Here is an 18,168-nt window from a genome sequence, read left to right on the forward strand (position 1 = left end):
TAATCACCACTTTTTAACAACAAACTAAATCTTGAAATTAGGCTGTTGTTAGGCTAGAACAATTACTGCAATAAGAAGGCTGGTAGATTCTCACAAAATTAGGATTTATACAATATTAGAGCAAATAATAAGTAAATTGTATTTAATTTTAATTTTTTTTACTTATTTTTCATGTTAATTTTAGGATGCTAATGAGCTTAAATAAATAAGATACAATTAGAAAATCACTCATCAAGTTGAATGAAACCATTAAAAGTTTAACATTGATAGGTAAAATATAAATTTTTAATTACCCTATGGATGAATGAGGTCTAATTCCAATCTGCTTCTCAGTTAGCAATTTAATAGCTTCTTCTGTTTCTGGACCATTTTCCAAATAAAATAGAACCTGTTTTGCCAATTCATATTTTATTTTCATTAAATAAATTTTAAAAATACCTACTGTTTATACATATCTATTAACAAAATGACGGCTGGAGTGGGGAGAGATGAGGAGAGGGGTATTATGGTCACAATAAACCGAAAACAAATAATTTGTGTGTTTTAATTCCCACCCCACCTCAAACCATTATTTCTTCAATTTAAACAATAGTCAATTATATCTCCATATAAATATTTCAGAAATAAAAACCCATTTTACAGCTACTAAATAAGATTGGGGTGGTCAATAGGCATCCAATTAAATTGGATTGAGGGACTGTCAAACTTCCTTATTATTCGGAGCAGTAACTAATATCTTAACCATATCGAGTTTAGTGCAAGTTCTATAACAATTATAACACAAGATACTATATTTATATTAACATAAAAAAAATCTGGTTCATCCACTCTAACTACTTTGGCTGCACAACGCTTTGGAAAAATTGTTTGCTGTATTTCTGCTAATAGTTAGATCAGTTTTACTCACTGTTTTTGTGGGTACAACAGCAAGGGTCCAATTGGCAATATCTTTTCTAATATTGGTCCTACTTGAATGATCTTTTTTTGGGTGGGGAGCAGGAGGGGGTTAATGTTGAAAATGTTAATGTTAGTGTAAACAGTAAAGTTATTTTTGTCTTATGCCCAAATAAAATTTACTATTCATCATTATTTCTTTTCCTGTTTTTTTTTGCATGTTTATTCTATATTTACATAAAACCTTATTTTAACTTTATATAAAAAATTAAATTTTAACTACTAAACCCATGAAGAGTTAGGGGTGCAGTACCTTAGTAAGGATGTACTATTTCTAGACCAACAGTTGTAAAAGGAGGTGATTTAGTCAGAATCATGCTCGACGACTTGATTTTTACTGAATTAAAGGTACCCACTTTATGAGGCTGGGTGGACTCTATAGGGCTCTCGAACCCAGAGAGCTGACTCATGGCTAGTGAAACAGTAAATAATTATGTTCCACCGCCAGATTCGAACCTGGGTTCTTGTAGTTTATAGCATAGTGCCTTATCCACTCCCACACATTAATATATATATAAATATAAATCGGAAAATATAAATCATCAGAGCAGCACTTCACAAACTTGTATGATGACATGGTTGTAGATTTTAGAGCACTTTTATGTTAAAGTGAGATTTTCTAGATTTCTCCTTCCAAAATACTTAAAGGGGCCTCTACATGTTGGACAAGCCATGGTGAACTCAGACATACGCGAGCATGTGGATGGGTGGCTTGGCTTGGCTGGCCTAGGCTCGTTGCCGATCCATCGAGAGTCGGTTTTTTGGACACAGATCAAAGGGGTTCTTGAGAGCGCTCGTGTAGCATCTGCACCATTGTTCTTTGTTTAGTTGCAACTGAGAGCTGTTAGGAGGTTAATATAGTTTAATAGTTTTATATTTAATCTTATTTATTTATATTTAATTTCCTTTAATTTTCTTTTTTTTGTAATAAAAATAATATAATCCCAGTGCAATGGCTGAAACCACTTATACGTCCGCCATGTTTGCCTCTCTGAATAACATTGACATGTGGATGGCCCGCTCTTTGTTTACCGAGCCTTTGTACAAGCCTTCGATTCGTGGCGGAACGTGGATCCGCCTTAATGTGTTTGAGTTAATAGAATAGATCCCTATTTCTAATAAAACTGTTGTAATTGGTGGTACTCTTTTTAAAAACTTGTTACTTTGAATATACCAATGGAAGGATTCCAAATTCATTGTCTAGTGCAGTATGACATAATAACTGCATCTTTGAATAATAAATTAGTACGTGTAAACTTCCCACCCGATTGAAGTGAAACTTTGTAAACAATCTGCATATGAGTCACTCTCCCAAAATAGCTGAATTTCGAGTATACTTTATCTAATTATTGGAGAAGTTTGTCGGGGGGTGCGATCATCAAAGAACAAAATAAATAAATATGGTTTTGTTTATTTATGTTGTTCTTTGCTGACCGCACCCCCCGACAAACTTCTCCAATCATTAATCTACGGTCAACTATCTACGCCTCATTACTTTACCTAAGATTTCTGGTCCACATTTTTTGTCCATTTTTTTTATTATAAGACCGTTTGGCATGTCTGAGCATATTTCTGAAGTGGCCACAAATACAAATTAATAATTTATATATTTTTTAATCATAATTTTTTTTCAGTTTTAAAGGGGTAATGGAAAGATTCCGCAGCAGGTTCCAAATAACACACAATGATTTCTTGATGAACCGAGTTGCAGTGTGGGCATAGCTAATTATCCATTTCCTCACCTTTCGATGAGTTCGCGGCCATAAACCGATGCAATATGAATATAATAAACTGTATAATTAGAAACAGTGAGAACGGGTGGACAAGTTAACACTCTGGCTTCTTTTGATATCAAGTACATATAAACGCTACAATATATATATATATATATTTTGTAGTTGTTCACTACAATACATATATCTATTGTTAAAAAAGGTAGATTTAAAAAAAAATTGATAACATAACATGTAGTTAATCGAATCAGAGCTAATTGAAATCAAAGTTTTAAATACCATTCGGCTTCATTGACGAAAAGTTAGGTTTTGACCGTACCTGACGAAATGTGTATTTGATACCATCTTCACTTCCTTGCAGCCATATAGGATTTTTAATTTTCAATTCTGCTAAAACATCTTTCAGTGCCTGAAAACAAAATGATTTTCTTTAAGAAGTAGTTGAAAGAGTTAACCTTTTATTTGTAAATTCACTTATGCTCTTTTTTCATTATATGGATAACAATAACAGTGAAACGTCAATCCAATGAAATGTGGGTAAATGTTTACTAATATTGGGTGGTTCAGATATTAAATCTTCGGATATCTTATCCACTCTAACATTGTAAGTATAATAGAAAATATATCATTACATTATTCACTCCCTGTATTGAAAACGAACAAGATAAAATTGTGTATTACGACTTTGCACAACCTTAAACAAAATGATTTTATTTGTTTTAGATTGATAATGATATTTTGTTTTGGAACTATTTCACTGATTATACCTTAAATTAGGGTTACTTTGTCTACTAGGGTACCACTAAAAACTGTCTTAAAGTAACACTAGTCTACGAAACAATATATTGAATACTACTAAAACAAATTAAAAAATATATATATATATATATTTGTACTTTGAGCCTCGATATATGAATGTTTATCTCCTGCGATAGATCACTTGTAGCTATTTTTATTTTTGGTAATTATATCATCACAGGATCATTAGTTTTGATTTCAATGAATTAATTTACTTTACAGCCCTAGTTTATAAGAATGACTTGTGTTTGAAAAGGTTTGAACGTTAGATATTTAAATGTTATAAACTTTAAACAAGACTTTCTTTATTAAATTTACTAGTTTTTCATTGTTTTACAAAAAAATATTTTCCTTTCTTTGAAAAGAATCTAAGTCATTGATGGTTTTTGTATTTTTATAGTCTTGTGTTTTGGAAAACCATCTGGTCAAGGTTCTTTACTGGTACGAAGGCAATAAAATTTATCAAAGTTAATTTCTTTTGTAAGTATGAAGATATTTCCTTCTTGATACAGGGAAGAATTATAAGAGTAATTGTCAACTGTGAACATGACTTTTCCCTTCCTGTATTCTCTTATTTTCACTGTGCACAAAGCATATCAGTGTTTTTCTGTGTACGCTAAAATTTCATTATAAATATTTTATCCAGCTAGCAGAATTTAAAAACTAGCACTGTTTGAAATTAATAAATATTTAATTCAATAAATATTAATAAAATAAATATTTCTGCCAACTCGAGCCTTGTGAAGCCTTGAGGGGTAAAACGTTGGTTCCTAATAAATATTTTTTATTTTTTGATTATTTTCTGACTGCCACCCCGATCATTACATCACTCAATTAATTTTATATAAATCAATAGAAATTTTGTATCAACCAAACCTTTGTATCAAGCCTAAAACAATTGGAGATCATATTATAGCTACCATTATTGTATTTCATTTCCATTGTTATACACGTTCACCTAACTTACCAAAGCAGCGTTGTAAATTCATGACAGAAAAATGGAAATCCTCAGTTAACCAAGTTTAAAAGTATATTTTATCGTCAAATATGACTTTATCTTACCTGGCAGAAAAACAAATATTATAAAATATTTTTTTGTAATTATTCTAGAAATTAAAATCCAAGAAATTCTTTTTTGAAATTATGTTAACTTAAAAAAATAGCGTAGTGTACTTATTTGTTTTATATGTGGGTATGGTTTTTATCTCAATATTTTGGCAAGTCCGTTTTATCTTCAATTATTAAATCCTCTTAGAATTATTGTGATAATCCATTGCTAATATTCGTATGATTTACCTCATTGTGATTATTAAATATATGTATTTTGTTAAGTGGGAGTTAGTTCATTAGACGACGAGTCTTAAGTTTATATTCTCTAGCATTATCGTTTTTTTAATCCCACGACAGTACTTGAACACCGTAATGACTGAATTACATCACTAAATATACATGGAATAAATAAAATTACAAGTTATAAAGGTGATGCTGGTTCATATATAACGATATGTTTATATAATATAATTTTTTTCTGATATTCGCAAATTATCTGGATTATAATAAACGTCATCAACCTTTTTTTATCAAACCTCCCTCCAGAAAAAAAAGTATTGTTCCACACAACTTTCATTAAGACTGGTGAAACGAAATTCTATATCTATAAAGTAAAAAAAATCAGTAGTTCCAAGTTTAATTGGGATAAAATATATTACCAGATATTGAGTTGTAGTACAACTCAAGTTGTGTAAAATATTACTTAATAATAATTACAAAATATCTTAATAAATTAATAATACTTGTTCTAAGGGTTTATCCGCTGGAATAGACACTCTGAAGAGTAGGGCACCACTCATCTTGAAAGACACAAGACACTGACTGTGGTTGAGTGCAGAGGTCATCGTCTAAACAACATACAAAAGCCTCATCACTAATATCCATATTCCCCTATCTTTCTTTAAATTTCTAATGATATGTGCATAATATGCAAATACTTTTTTTAAATTATTGACAGTAAAATAAATTAAACAAAAAAATATATTTTATTACAAATAATTTTTAATATAAGGAGGAAAATAAAGTAAAACGAAATATATTACGTTTAAGCTTACTTATTAATTATAAAATAAGAAGACATTTGTTCACATTTATTTTTTATAAAAACTAAATTAAAAAACAAAACGAACAACTGTATTAACGCATTTACATTAAATATACAAGATGTGGATAAAGATTTTAATAAATAATTTCAAATATGAAATTTGCTCAAACAGAATTCTCAAATTCAAATAATGATGTTTAAATAGTATAATACTCAAAAGGAAACTGGAAAATAAAAGGTTTTTCTTTTTATTTAAAATTACATTAATCCGAAAATATGTAAAATAAATATTAAGGCAATTGCACAAATATCTGGTCTCAGAAATGTGGTGATAAAAGTGTATACGTAGATAGTGCGACCAACTATTAAATAAATTCTGTTCCACTGTTATTGTCTAAGTGTTTGTGTGTTTTATCTAGAAGACAAGATGAACATTTTTAACAAAAAATTGTATTTTCTGTTGCTATAATAATTCTTAATTTAAAATTTCTTGAAGTGGGAATAACGAATATCAACTTTCCTTCTAAGGATACAATAGTTTAAAAAAGACAACGAAGCCGTAAGCAATCGGAAGAGATCGGACCGTTTTGTCTTTTTCCGATTTGAATCCCTTGGTTTCTGTTTTTTCTTTAGTTTTTCATTCAATTCTTTAATATATAGTTTTTATTCATTGTTTATTGCAAGCATTTTGAATTGGTTATTTATTTCAAATAAACAAAGTACTTACATTAGAGGTACTTGAGAAGAAGTGGTTTTTTTTTTTAAAATTCGGCTTTTAAGCCCTGTTAAACTACGATATTTTAATAAGGATAAGACCTAACCGATACTAAAGATTACTTTATTGTACATTGACTTACAGAGTTTGTAAAAAAATGAGAAACATCCAGTCAATAAAGTTGCACTTCCGGCTGGTGGATTATATCGAAAACGTTGCTATCACATCCCAGATATTTATCTACTCGCTTTAAATTGTTATTTCAGTTTCTTTTTGAGCTATGCTGTTCACATGAGCATAGATGTCCAGACACGCAGACCATTTTGCGAGGATTAGTTATTTGGACTCAGGGGACCTCAAAACGTATATATCCTTCGAAAATTCAAATTCGAATTTTTTCAGAACAGTAATAATTTCCCTTACTGTAAATTCCGTATAGTGAAAGTAAAAATGGCGAATGAGTGTTCAAATGAGTACCTAAAAGAAATCAAAAGAGTTGTAAAATTATTACTGCGCTAACTTGCTTGAGAATAGTCGTAAGTTACACATCACCTTATTAGAAAACTACCACCACCATCGTGCCAATATTGTTATTCCATTCTCAAGGTTAAATATATTTTGAAGAATGCCCTTACTATTTACTAACAATAAATAATTCCTGATGCGGAAGTTGAAATCACATAGGTGTTTTAATTTTTAAAAATGCATCGCCTTCTTTCTAAATTATAGCTCTTCTTCGATTTAAATTTTGTCTTTTTATACCTGAGTGTATGAATAGGTGTTGATGACAAAAAGGTTGTACGCCTTTAAATAAGACCTAATAAACTTGTTACCGTAATAATTAAAGACATAAAATTCTCTATGAAAAGTAATGGATAAAATCTTTGCTAAATGTAATTTTGCGGATACTTAAGTAAATAAAACAATATTCTATCAATTAATTTAATTAAAATTAAATTAAATCTGTACGGCTACAACCCATGAGGGGTCAGGGGCGCAGTATTTTGTAAGGGAGTACTATACCAACGGTTGTGCAAGGAGGTGATTTGTTCAGAATCACGCTCGACCGCCAGATTTTTACCTAATAAAGGGTATCCAATTTATCCAATTTAAGAGGCTGGGCGGACTCCAGGAGGGCTTCAGAACCCACAAGAGTTAACTCACGGCTACAGTGTAACAGAAAACAATTTTCTGCCCAGTCGGATTCGAACTCAAGTCCTTGGAGTCAGAAGCCACAGCTTACCCCGCGGCTACCCGCACCCCTTCTATCAATTAATACAATTAAAAATGCTCATATACTAAATATTGTTATTCGATTATCATGTGTTATACTAATAACTTATTAAAACGAAATAACTTATTAAAACTTAATCAATAATATTATAACTTAATAAATAGTAACTTATTAAAATTTAATTAAATACAACTAAATAACTTATTTTACCAGTCAAAGATTCTTCAAATTTGTGAAAAAAATATACAACTGAATATTGGGCTGGAATACCTCATTGACTATATATATATATTAAAAAGTTATAACATACTACGTTATTCTAGCCTTATCAAACTTGGTTTAGGATAGGCGTTTACATTTCTTATTGTATAATTTTTTTTTTTTACAGAAAGCAGGTACTTACCAACGACAATTAACTCAAAGGGCTGTTTTTAATTATGGGATTTATGTATTTGTAGTGATCTGGATATACACACACAATAGGAAAACTGAATATTTTTATAATGAGCATATGTTAATTAATGCTGTGCTAATTTAGTGACGATCCTGTTTGGAGGAAAAGCTCTTGATGCTATGTCCCGTTTTCGAAACGAAACTGCGGCAGTGGGGGTAGCCTTCGTGAGGCATTGCTGGGCTGAAGCTGGGGAAGAATGGAGGCTTGTGGAGCTACTTCGAGGGGGGTGGTTCGTCTCGTATTTCCCGCCCCCCGCTATAGTTAAGGTGAGTCTTTTTTTCCCATAATTGTCTTTAAAATTCATGATTAATTATTATATTTATATAAAAAAAATTTATATCTCTCACATTTATTAGTATTCGATTATAGGTTTATTAACATAACAATATTTACATAGTAAAGTTGTGCCTAAAGCTTCCAGGCTAATATTGTAAGCCCACCTTTACTTCAAAATACCTATATGGCAATATATTTTTTTATTCTATACGAATATATATTTCTTATTAGTTGTATGAATGTATTTGTTTGTTATTAATAAGTATAGGAAGGTGAAAAAATACAAAACAAAAAAAAAACAACCAGCGCGAGACTAGCAAAAAATGCATACTATCCTGTTATAAATTGCGTATTAATCAATGATCACTAATAGATAACAGGGAACTCTATAACGAAAGTAAAGAATATTTGGTACTGTTAAGAATCCGATCGTAAGTAAAAACATTTTATTATATGAAAGTAGTCTCTATTGCAGACCAACGGGGGGTTTAAGATATTTTTAGAAAAAAAAAAACATTTATATATATTTACGATTAAAAAAAAATAAACAGGAAGAGTATTATAAATTGTTACTTTTTCTAACAGCAAAACTTGTGGCTCATAAAAAAAAACAAAAACGACTCAAAATAAGATCTTTTAGATTCTATACAAGATCGACAGCTACTCATTGAGTCATGAATGCTCATTGGTGGATCTAGAGGGCAGAGGAAAGTAATAATGTGTAGAATAATTTTTATGTTATATTCTCCATATTATGATCATAAACCAAAAAAATTTGTATTATAATAATAATTATTCATTTTACATATTTTTAATTAATTCTGAATTGAAAATAATCGTCAAATAAAAGTTTTCACAGAGTTTAATGCAATTTTTTCTGTTAATTTTTTGTAGGTTTTAAATAAATTATGTATTTTTCAGCGATAATAAGTCGTGGTATGAATTATATAGTGCATTTTCTCCTTTTTACATTATTGAAATCTAAAATGTTCAAGTTGAAATTCCATTTCATCACGGAAAATATTCTCAATTTTCTTACCAGTTTTTCCTGGCATTGTTGACAGTGGTTGGGATCCCACATAAAATTGAAGAATTCTGTCTTTCATAGGTTTAGTTACACAAGTCTAGGAAGTAAAATCTATTATAGTCCCCTTTAAAACCTTATTTATTTTATTTTAGTTATTAAATATCAATCAAAATAAAAAAATTAAGTGTAACATATTGCCGTATTGCTGAATAAACTGAACAAACCTCAACTTAACAACTGCCCTCTAAATCGATTATTTTATAATATAACTCTAACCAGAGTTGGACACTGTGAAACTAATAGCTAAAATTGCCATGGATACGATATTTATTATCAATGGTCTATTCATAAATAAGGGTCGTATTCATGGAAATTTTTACGTTGTATCTTATCTTATACATTATCGACACTCAGAATTTCGCGATAGCTAATTTATTTCACTTAGTACTTTTTTCCCATAATTTGTACTTAAAAATAAAATTTAGAAGGATCAATTTCCTGCAAAAAAAAAAAAAATCTAAAATGATGTAATTAGAAAATTAGGTATATTTTTACATGGTAAAAGTTGCAAATAAAACTATATATGTACTTTTTTTAAGAAACAATTTTATTTAGGTTTTATGACTATTTATTAACATTGTGTTCTAAAATACATATATAATACACATAGTTTTTTAATATTACTTTCTTTTTTTTATATAGATATATTTCAAAATGTTGAATATTGTGATTTTTTTTCTTTCAAAGCCTCATATAGGAATTAATATATATGGGCTAACAAGAATGGGTGGAATCTCTTTTGAAGAGGAGAATGAGAAAAGGGATAAAAAAAAATAAGAAAATAGAAATACAGTGTTGGAGGATATCAAAGAATTTGATGTGTCTTTGTGAGATGAATTCTGTACTGTCGGCAGTCCAAGTGTCCTATGGATGCAGTCAATTTTTGCTCTTTGTAAAGTAATATGTTTTACAATACGTCTCAGGGTATTGTTGGATGAATTTTGTGAAAGATATATTTCAATTTTATTCTCTTCCATTTTCGGGGAAGGGAATTTCAAGTGATAGAAGACTGGTCTAGTTTTGTAGCCATAACAGTTCGCATTTCTTCATAAAATATTTAGAACAATAACTGAAATAAAAAAATTAATTAGAATAAAAATAGAAAAGGATGAATTGATTGAAGTAGGAAATATTTATTTGTATATCAGCCTTAAGCTCACGAATATGATCATCATTATACGAATATCATTTGATTACCATTTAGTCAGCTAAAATTTATTTTATTTAGTAAAATATTTCCTAACAAAAATTTATTTGATTGCTGTACAATGTTTTACAATATTTACGTAAGCCAATTCTTAGTTATTAAATTTTTATTTATTGATTTTTATTTTAATCTAAACAACTTGATCGTTTCTGGTATTGATTTTAGAATAATAATAATAATAGAAAAATATGAGGATGCCATTATTTAAGAATTAATTTTCACAGTTTAGTAAAATCAATTTATTTAAAAAAAAAAATCAATATTTCAAAATTTTGAGGGGGGAAGATCGAGAATTGCTCAGATTGTTATTGTGTGATATTCTTATACCTGAACAGTTTTGAATTCATTTAGAAAAACAAAATCCTCACGGAAACTCTAGCTCCTTTCCAGCCGATAAAAAGCTTCTACCTCAGGTTCTGTTGGGCTATTGTTTTCCAATTTGTTGCTCGGTAGTTTCTTTATTTATACTGTTTGTCCGTCTGGTTTTTGGTCACCCACGTTGCCATCTAGTTCTATGTTCATTGTTATGGAGGTGCCTAAGTTGGCTGTCTAATATGAGGCGTTGTTACGCAAAAGAGAATGAGTTCAAAATATTTCAAGAAAACACAGAAATACACATAATTCAAATTATTGTTTTTTAGAAACAATTATTGTACGATCTGTAGTTTTTGAACTGTATCAGAGATTAATATTTAAAACATTGTTGATCTATTTCAAATACTATTATTTTTTTAAATATAAATAAAAACATATCCATAAACATAAACATTATCAAACAATTATTTTTAAACATTTATACCAATAATATTTAATATTATTTATATTTATATATTATTGTATTTAAACATTAATACCAAACAATTATATAAAGATAAATGACAATATATATATATATATATATATATATAAAATTAAAAATATACTACATAATGATAAACTAAAATATATATATATATTTTGAAAAACATTGGTTTTTGTTATTTATTTTTCTTACCATTGTTAGGTAATAATTGTAGGTATTAATGTATTTTATTAATAATTCATTATTAGGTATAGTAGTAATAGTATATTAGATATAATGATATTTGAGTTGATAAAGAATTTTAGTTTTCATGACTTATTTTATTGATTTTTTATTAAATGGTTTATTGACTTTTTAAATTTTACTTTCATAATAGAATAAATCTAATGGTATTAAATAGACAAATCTGTACGTATTGGAATACATTTATATTTTCTTTATTGTTCATAGATTTTTAATGAGTAAATATTAATGACAATAATAAAAATTTTGCACAGTATTTCAGTAAATGTATATGTTTCTTTAAAACAAACGATGTTTCGGCTAAAAGCCTAAAACTAGACAAGCTGATTTATGACTTGTTTTATTTAATGAAGATATTAAATCTACTTTTCAGTAAATCTGATAACAGGTTTATTTATACCCGACCCTTGTTTGAAATAGAAATATATATTTGGTGAAATATTATGCAGCCTTTTTCCCATATTGATTTTTGAATCTTGAGCCTAACTTTGAAAGTAAAATTAGATTGGATCTGGTACATATTGAGAGGTAAATCGTCTACGACCCTACAGAGGACGCTTAACAGGAAAACATTTTTTTTTTTTTTATTATTTATTTAATGTAATTTACAACTGTACAAAATAATACAATAGATAAATATGTACTATGTTTCATATACACTTGAAAATCTTGGGAAGGAACCACCCATTGGTACTACTTCAAACATTAATTTAAATTAGAAGGTCCCGTGGCCATCTTCTTTTCAGACGCCTTGGAGGATTATCAGGAATTGTTAAGGATGAAATATTAAGAATTAATGGGTTAGGATGGTTAAGGAGTTTGGAATGAAAAGACGCATATCTGTTTTGGGCCAAATCTGCAACGAATGGGATGTTAAGGTCTTTGTGAATGAGTTTATTTGTGACGTTATAAGGAGCATCAAGGATTTTACGTAGGATTTTGGATTGTAACGATTGGATGCGGGAAGAATTTGATGGTTTGGTGGAGCCCCAGAGCTCAATTCCATATGTCCAAATTGGTCTGATTATCATAGGGTATACTAATTTTTTGTAGTGAATGGGAAGTTTAGAGCGTTTGTCAAGTAAGTGTCAAGTAATCGGAATCTACGAGCAGTTTCTTGTCGTTTCAGTCTTGTGTGTGGATTCCAAGTAAGTCTCTTGTCAAGATGGAGCCCTAAGTATCGAATCTGTTCAACAGGCATTAGTGGTGTATTTAGAAAGGATACTGTAGGACAGGAGGGCAGAGGTTTACGACGGAGAGTAAAGGTGATCTAGTGGGATTTGTCAGGATTTATTTTGATTCTCCAGTTTTTACACTATTCTTCAATAGATGTTATGTGTGCCTGTAGTGTTTGTGATGCATTAGTTGGGTCGTTGTTTACAGAAAGTGTACATGTGTCATCAGCGTATGTTGTTAGTACTGTATTAGGGTGGGTTGGGATGTCAGCTGTATAAACCGTATAAAGAATGTGACCTAAGATACTACCTTGAGGAACACCGGCGGACTGAGAAAAGAGAAATGAGTAGGCTAGGTTATGATTTACTTTAAAGATTCTATCAGTGAGGTAGGAGCGGATTATAAGGAAATATGTTGGGGGTAGGAATTGACGAAGTTTATAGAGCAGACCTGGATGCCAGACTCGATCAAAAGCTTGTTCAACATCGAGGAAGACTCCCGTGCAGTACATACCGCGCTCCAATGTGGAAGGTAAGGAAAAGATTAAATAAATTATAAATGGATTTATCCACTTTAACATCTCAACGTCTCATGTTGCGTGTTCAGTCCATCTCAACATCATCCTCAAGTTATCGTATCGATGCTTTTTTCTCTCTTAAAATTATCAATCTTGCCTGAAATGACGTTCAATTTTATTAAATCAACGTGGAATTTCGACAATATGTTGATAATATCTTATACGTTCAATTAGGTAGAATCAATATGGAATTTCGACAATATATTGACCGCTCAAAGAATATATTATAAGAATAATACTAATAACAATTATATATATAAAACATTTTCAATAATATTTTAATTTATTGTCAAATTACTATAGAAAAAAAAATTCATTATTAAAAATTAGTCCATTATCGACTTTCTCATCGTGGTAATTAGGAGAAAATCATTATTAATTGTATATTTATATTGGACAATCGGAATTTAGCAATAGGGTTAAAATAAATTCATAAACGGACCGAAGACTGATTTTTCACTTTTAAACCGGAAAAAAAGCATTTAGAAAGACAAATAAAAATATTTGAAATTGTTCTACAACCAATCACAAAAAAAAAAAATAAAAATCTCATGATGAGGCAACTTTTAGACATTTTAGATCTACAATCTTAAATAATCATACCACCTTATAAAATAAAAACCTTTAATTGACCCTGAATATTGCTTTTTAAATACATAATAACATAAAAATATAGTTTAAAAATTAAGAAAGATCCTGGGCAATAGTATTACTAGAGTAAGTAGTAGAGGGGAGGATTTGAAGAGCGATATGTTAGGAGTAAGTGAATAACCTCTCCAATCCAGGGGACGGTGTTATTAGTCCAGTAAGTTATCACTTGAGCTAACCTTTTCACCTCTAAAATAAAGAAAAAGAATTAATAATAATCTAATTGTAAACATCTACTACAGGTTAAGACCCAACCAGGAAATGTACAGGGAGATAAATGACCTGAAAACCGAAATAAGAATCAGAAGACTGAGATTCTACGGGCACATGATGAGAATGGACCAAGCAGACTAAACAAGAAACTCTTTGACAGAATCCGTGAATACAAGAGCGATATGTGAAGCAAATGAGAGAGGAAACGATTGAAAATAACAGACAAAGACTGCCTAGATAGAGAATTGAAAGAAATCAATGTTCTTGTGGCAAATAAAGAAAAATGGAAGGGTACTGCGCAGTCGGAAGAGAGGAAGCACGCAGAAATGATGAGAAGATACTGGGAGAGAAGAAAAGTCAAAATGATAAGAGGAAAGTAGTGATATTCGCGTGGTCTTGAAAGGCCGTTCTGTGAAAAAAAACAAAAAATCTTAATTACATGTGACTATGAGACAAAAAAAAAAAAAGTTTAGTGAAGAGAAGAGGGAATTTAATTTATGAGCTTGGCTTTAATATTAATGTCAATTCATTTAGAAAATTTCAGATACTTCAATACATTATTTGTGTTACAATCGAAAATAACTCAATATTTTTTTTTATTGTCATGACAAATGATTTTTGGGCACGCTCTCATGAAGCAACCTAATATAATCAGACGATTCCCGTAGTTATGTAATTGGCTGTTCTTTTTAATGACGATTAAAAATTACAAATATTGTTTTTGTTTTGAGATATGAAACTAGTTAAAATAACTGAAAATTTGTCTGTATCTAGAAGTAAATGTCAATTAATTTCTTTCAAATGATTCTTACGTAAAAATGTTCGAAAAATAAGTTTACCACTCGCCGAGGAAACCTTATACGCCAGATTTTTCAAAATGGCTATCGTATAGGTCTATTTCCTATAACTCATGAAGTAATATAAACAGCTAAAATGCCATTATAAACTACTCACTGTATCTGTATAAGGAAATACATTTTAAGCCCTAATGGAGTTCTTATTGTTCGATAATTCCCGAGAAACAGCTTTTTCAAACTCCGATGATGCGATCTGGAATAGTTTAATAACTGTTTTTCACAAATATCTAGGTAAAAATTTGAAATATTTTCTGACAGAAAATACGCGTTTGCTGTTAAAAAGACAATTTTCTCCAAGCAATGTGATTTCGATAGTATTGTACTGTAAATAAAAGGGGAAACTTTCGGATGGGCAAACGTTTCCTTTCTAGATGTGGATTCACGTTTGGATTCAACTCAATAAAACATTGAAATTTATTCATTGTAAGTGGGTATCCAGGAATAAAAAAAAATTGCATTTAACTGGCCGTGAATAGCATATTCACTAAGTTTCTTTCTTTAACATTTATAATGATATGTATCTCCATACACATCTTGTATATTGAAATACAATAAATTTCACTGTTACATATTTAAGCTACTTGGTGCGTAAGGAGTTATTGATTATAAACTTAAAAGTTTTACGGTGGCCACTTTGAAATATTAAGCGAACGCTCCCCTAGAGAGTGCTCGACGCTTTACTATTGTCTTTTGCTGCTAGTTCATGATTACTTTTTAGTTTTATTTGAAATTTAACTGGGCTATTAGGTCATCAACGTATATGGTTTGTCTGAACTCAAGGTTCGGATAGTCGAAGTCATTTTCGCTTAAAGTTTGTACAATTATGTTTATAAGGTAATTTTAAGCATAGCATGTACTCGATTTTTATTAACATATTTTTGACATGATATATGAGAAACGCGCTACTCATTATTTCCTAGAAACGACACGATAACTATGGCAGGCACGCAGATGAGAGGCCACCAAGCTGGAAGGAATTTAATTAAGGGACATATCTCGATAAGGTGTTGAGGGCGGGAAATGACTCTTTGTTAGTTCTGTAATGATCACTGCGGTTGGTACTGTTAGTCATCTCTTCTTCATCTCCACGCTCATCAATGCGGGTCAATGGATGGAACAAGATGATAGGTTTGGTATTCCAGATCAGAACCATAGTGGATTAAATTGACTTTCCAATCCCCAAAGTCTCGGGAATTTATACTTGAACTGTTTTATTTTTGGACTGCTAGGTGGTTGAGGTTGCTATCTGCGAAGAACACTAATAAATAAAACTTTACGGCAACGTTTCGGCAATATTTTCAGACCTTCATTAGATATAGGAACTAAAAACAAGATAACAATCATAATGACTAAAAAGAAATTAAAGAATTAATAGAATATAAGAAGATGACATATAACATAGGTACATAAGTTATATTAGAAGACAATGTACGGTGTATTGTAAGAAGATAAAAACAGTATGATAACATAGTAATATTAAAATTATGAAATATAGAAGAAAAGGAAAATAATAATTTTCTTTCCTCTTTCATATTTTTTTTATTATGTTCTCATACTGTTTTTATCTTCTTAGAATGCACTTTACATACTCTTGCAATTCTATTTATGTGTTTATATTATTTGTTATTGTATATTCTTCTCATAGAAAATTATTTTATTTAATTAATTAACTTGGATAAAAAAAAACATTCAAAAAACACACTATGTTGTATAGTCATTTAGGTTACAATCATTTGTCTACTTCATCAAACACACGACTTTCAGATACCTGATTCCTCTGCTTGTTATTAATTTATTGTTTATTAAAAATTATTACACATTTCTTATTTTCCTGTAACCAATTTATTCTTCAATGTGCATTAAACAAATAGTTCTAACGTTATTACGAATCAGTTTCAAGATAGGTAGTAGTGCCCAGAGTCTGTCCTTTACATTATTTGGTAGGCGGTGTATCCATCAAAATATTTTATTCTGTGCTGTATCATTAAAACTTATTTATATTGTTTATATCCTATGATAAAATAAAATAAACAGCTCCGATACGTTCCAGGTTGGCGCGTAAGACGAACAGTGGTAACGAATCGCTGAAACGGTAATACAAGAAAGAAAAAAAAAACAGGAAGTGGATCACGACTCCTAAATACCTTACGAGAGCTAACCTAAATACCTAATTTAAGGCAACTTGGAGATTGTTAAATTGGGCAAAGATTTACCGGCACGATACCCTGCTATCACAGTTAAGAAAGTATTCTTTGCCAATTAATGGTTGCTTTTTGGCGCGGTTATACAGATCAAGCGTAAGATTGTTGCTTATGTATAGGTTCTGTCTATAATTATAATTATTATTTTAATAAATACAAATAAACAAGTCATCCCCACAACAACATTGGGCAACACTGTAAATTAATCCCACAACAACATTGGACAACACTGTAAATTAATCCCACAACAACATTGGGCAACGTTGTAAATTAATCCCACAACAACATTGAGGAACACTGCAAATTAATCTCGCAAGAAAACTGGAAAACACTGTAAATTAATCCCACAACAACTCTGGGATATATATGAAATATATATAGTATGGGGAAGTCAAAATATAAAAATTAGTATCATCGCATTAAATATATCGATGATCAATTTGACAGATGTCATAAGTACAGTTTTCAAATCTATGAAGAATTTAGCTAAAATACCCATTATAAAATGCATATTATTTGCAATTGTGACAGATGGGAATTTAATGACTTTAGACTCCAAAAAAGGCATTCATTTCCCGCCGGACCCGCCCCGCTAAGACCCCCGGAGAGCGACGGTCCTATATCTCTTTTGAAATATTAGCTTTGAACGGGCAGAGGAAATTTTAAGATAGTTAAATCGAGAAATATATAAAAAGCCCCTGAAATTGAAAAAGACATGATAACAAAACTACATTAATCCCATAACGAAACTGGAAATTCATATTAGTTGGGGGAGTCCCTGATTCACAACCATACGATAATACTCGGCTCCATGATTCCTTCCCTCTTTAACAGATGATTATTGCTAAGCATGCTTGACTAAGGAAGGGCCGTTTGATCAGAAAAACTGAAACAATTT

General features: G+C 30.2%; 2 protein-coding genes across 4 annotated transcripts in view; one reads left to right on the forward strand and one right to left on the reverse strand.

The window, feature by feature from the left end:
• Positions 1 to 18,168, reverse strand: part of LOC106689162 (uncharacterized) — a 92,359-nt gene that overhangs the window by 8,924 nt on the left and 65,267 nt on the right. The window contains exons 2-4 of one of the 2 annotated variants that reach the window (XM_014434019.2): positions 5,279 to 5,383; positions 3,007 to 3,096; positions 294 to 388 (exon numbers count right to left, since the gene is read on the reverse strand). In XM_014434019.2, the coding sequence (XP_014289505.2) occupies positions 294 to 388; positions 3,007 to 3,096; positions 5,279 to 5,383 (290 nt within the window). Of the gene's footprint in view, positions 1 to 293; positions 389 to 3,006; positions 3,097 to 5,278; positions 5,384 to 18,168 lie in introns of those variants that run through there. The other variant, XM_014434020.2, reaches the window with a different exon arrangement.
• Positions 1 to 18,168, forward strand: part of LOC106689161 (uncharacterized) — a 127,065-nt gene that overhangs the window by 3,005 nt on the left and 105,892 nt on the right. Inside the window, exon 2 of one of the 2 annotated variants that reach the window (XM_014434015.3) lies at positions 8,068 to 8,249. The gene's annotated coding sequence lies outside the window, so the exon portion shown is untranslated. Of the gene's footprint in view, positions 1 to 8,051; positions 8,250 to 18,168 lie in introns of those variants that run through there. The other variant, XM_067049936.1, reaches the window with a different exon arrangement.

Source organism: Halyomorpha halys, unplaced genomic scaffold (assembly GCF_000696795.3).
Source record: "Halyomorpha halys isolate HHAL.00 unplaced genomic scaffold, Hhal_1.1 Scaffold1287.1, whole genome shotgun sequence".
NCBI classification, from domain to species: Eukaryota; Metazoa; Arthropoda; class Insecta; order Hemiptera; family Pentatomidae; genus Halyomorpha; species Halyomorpha halys.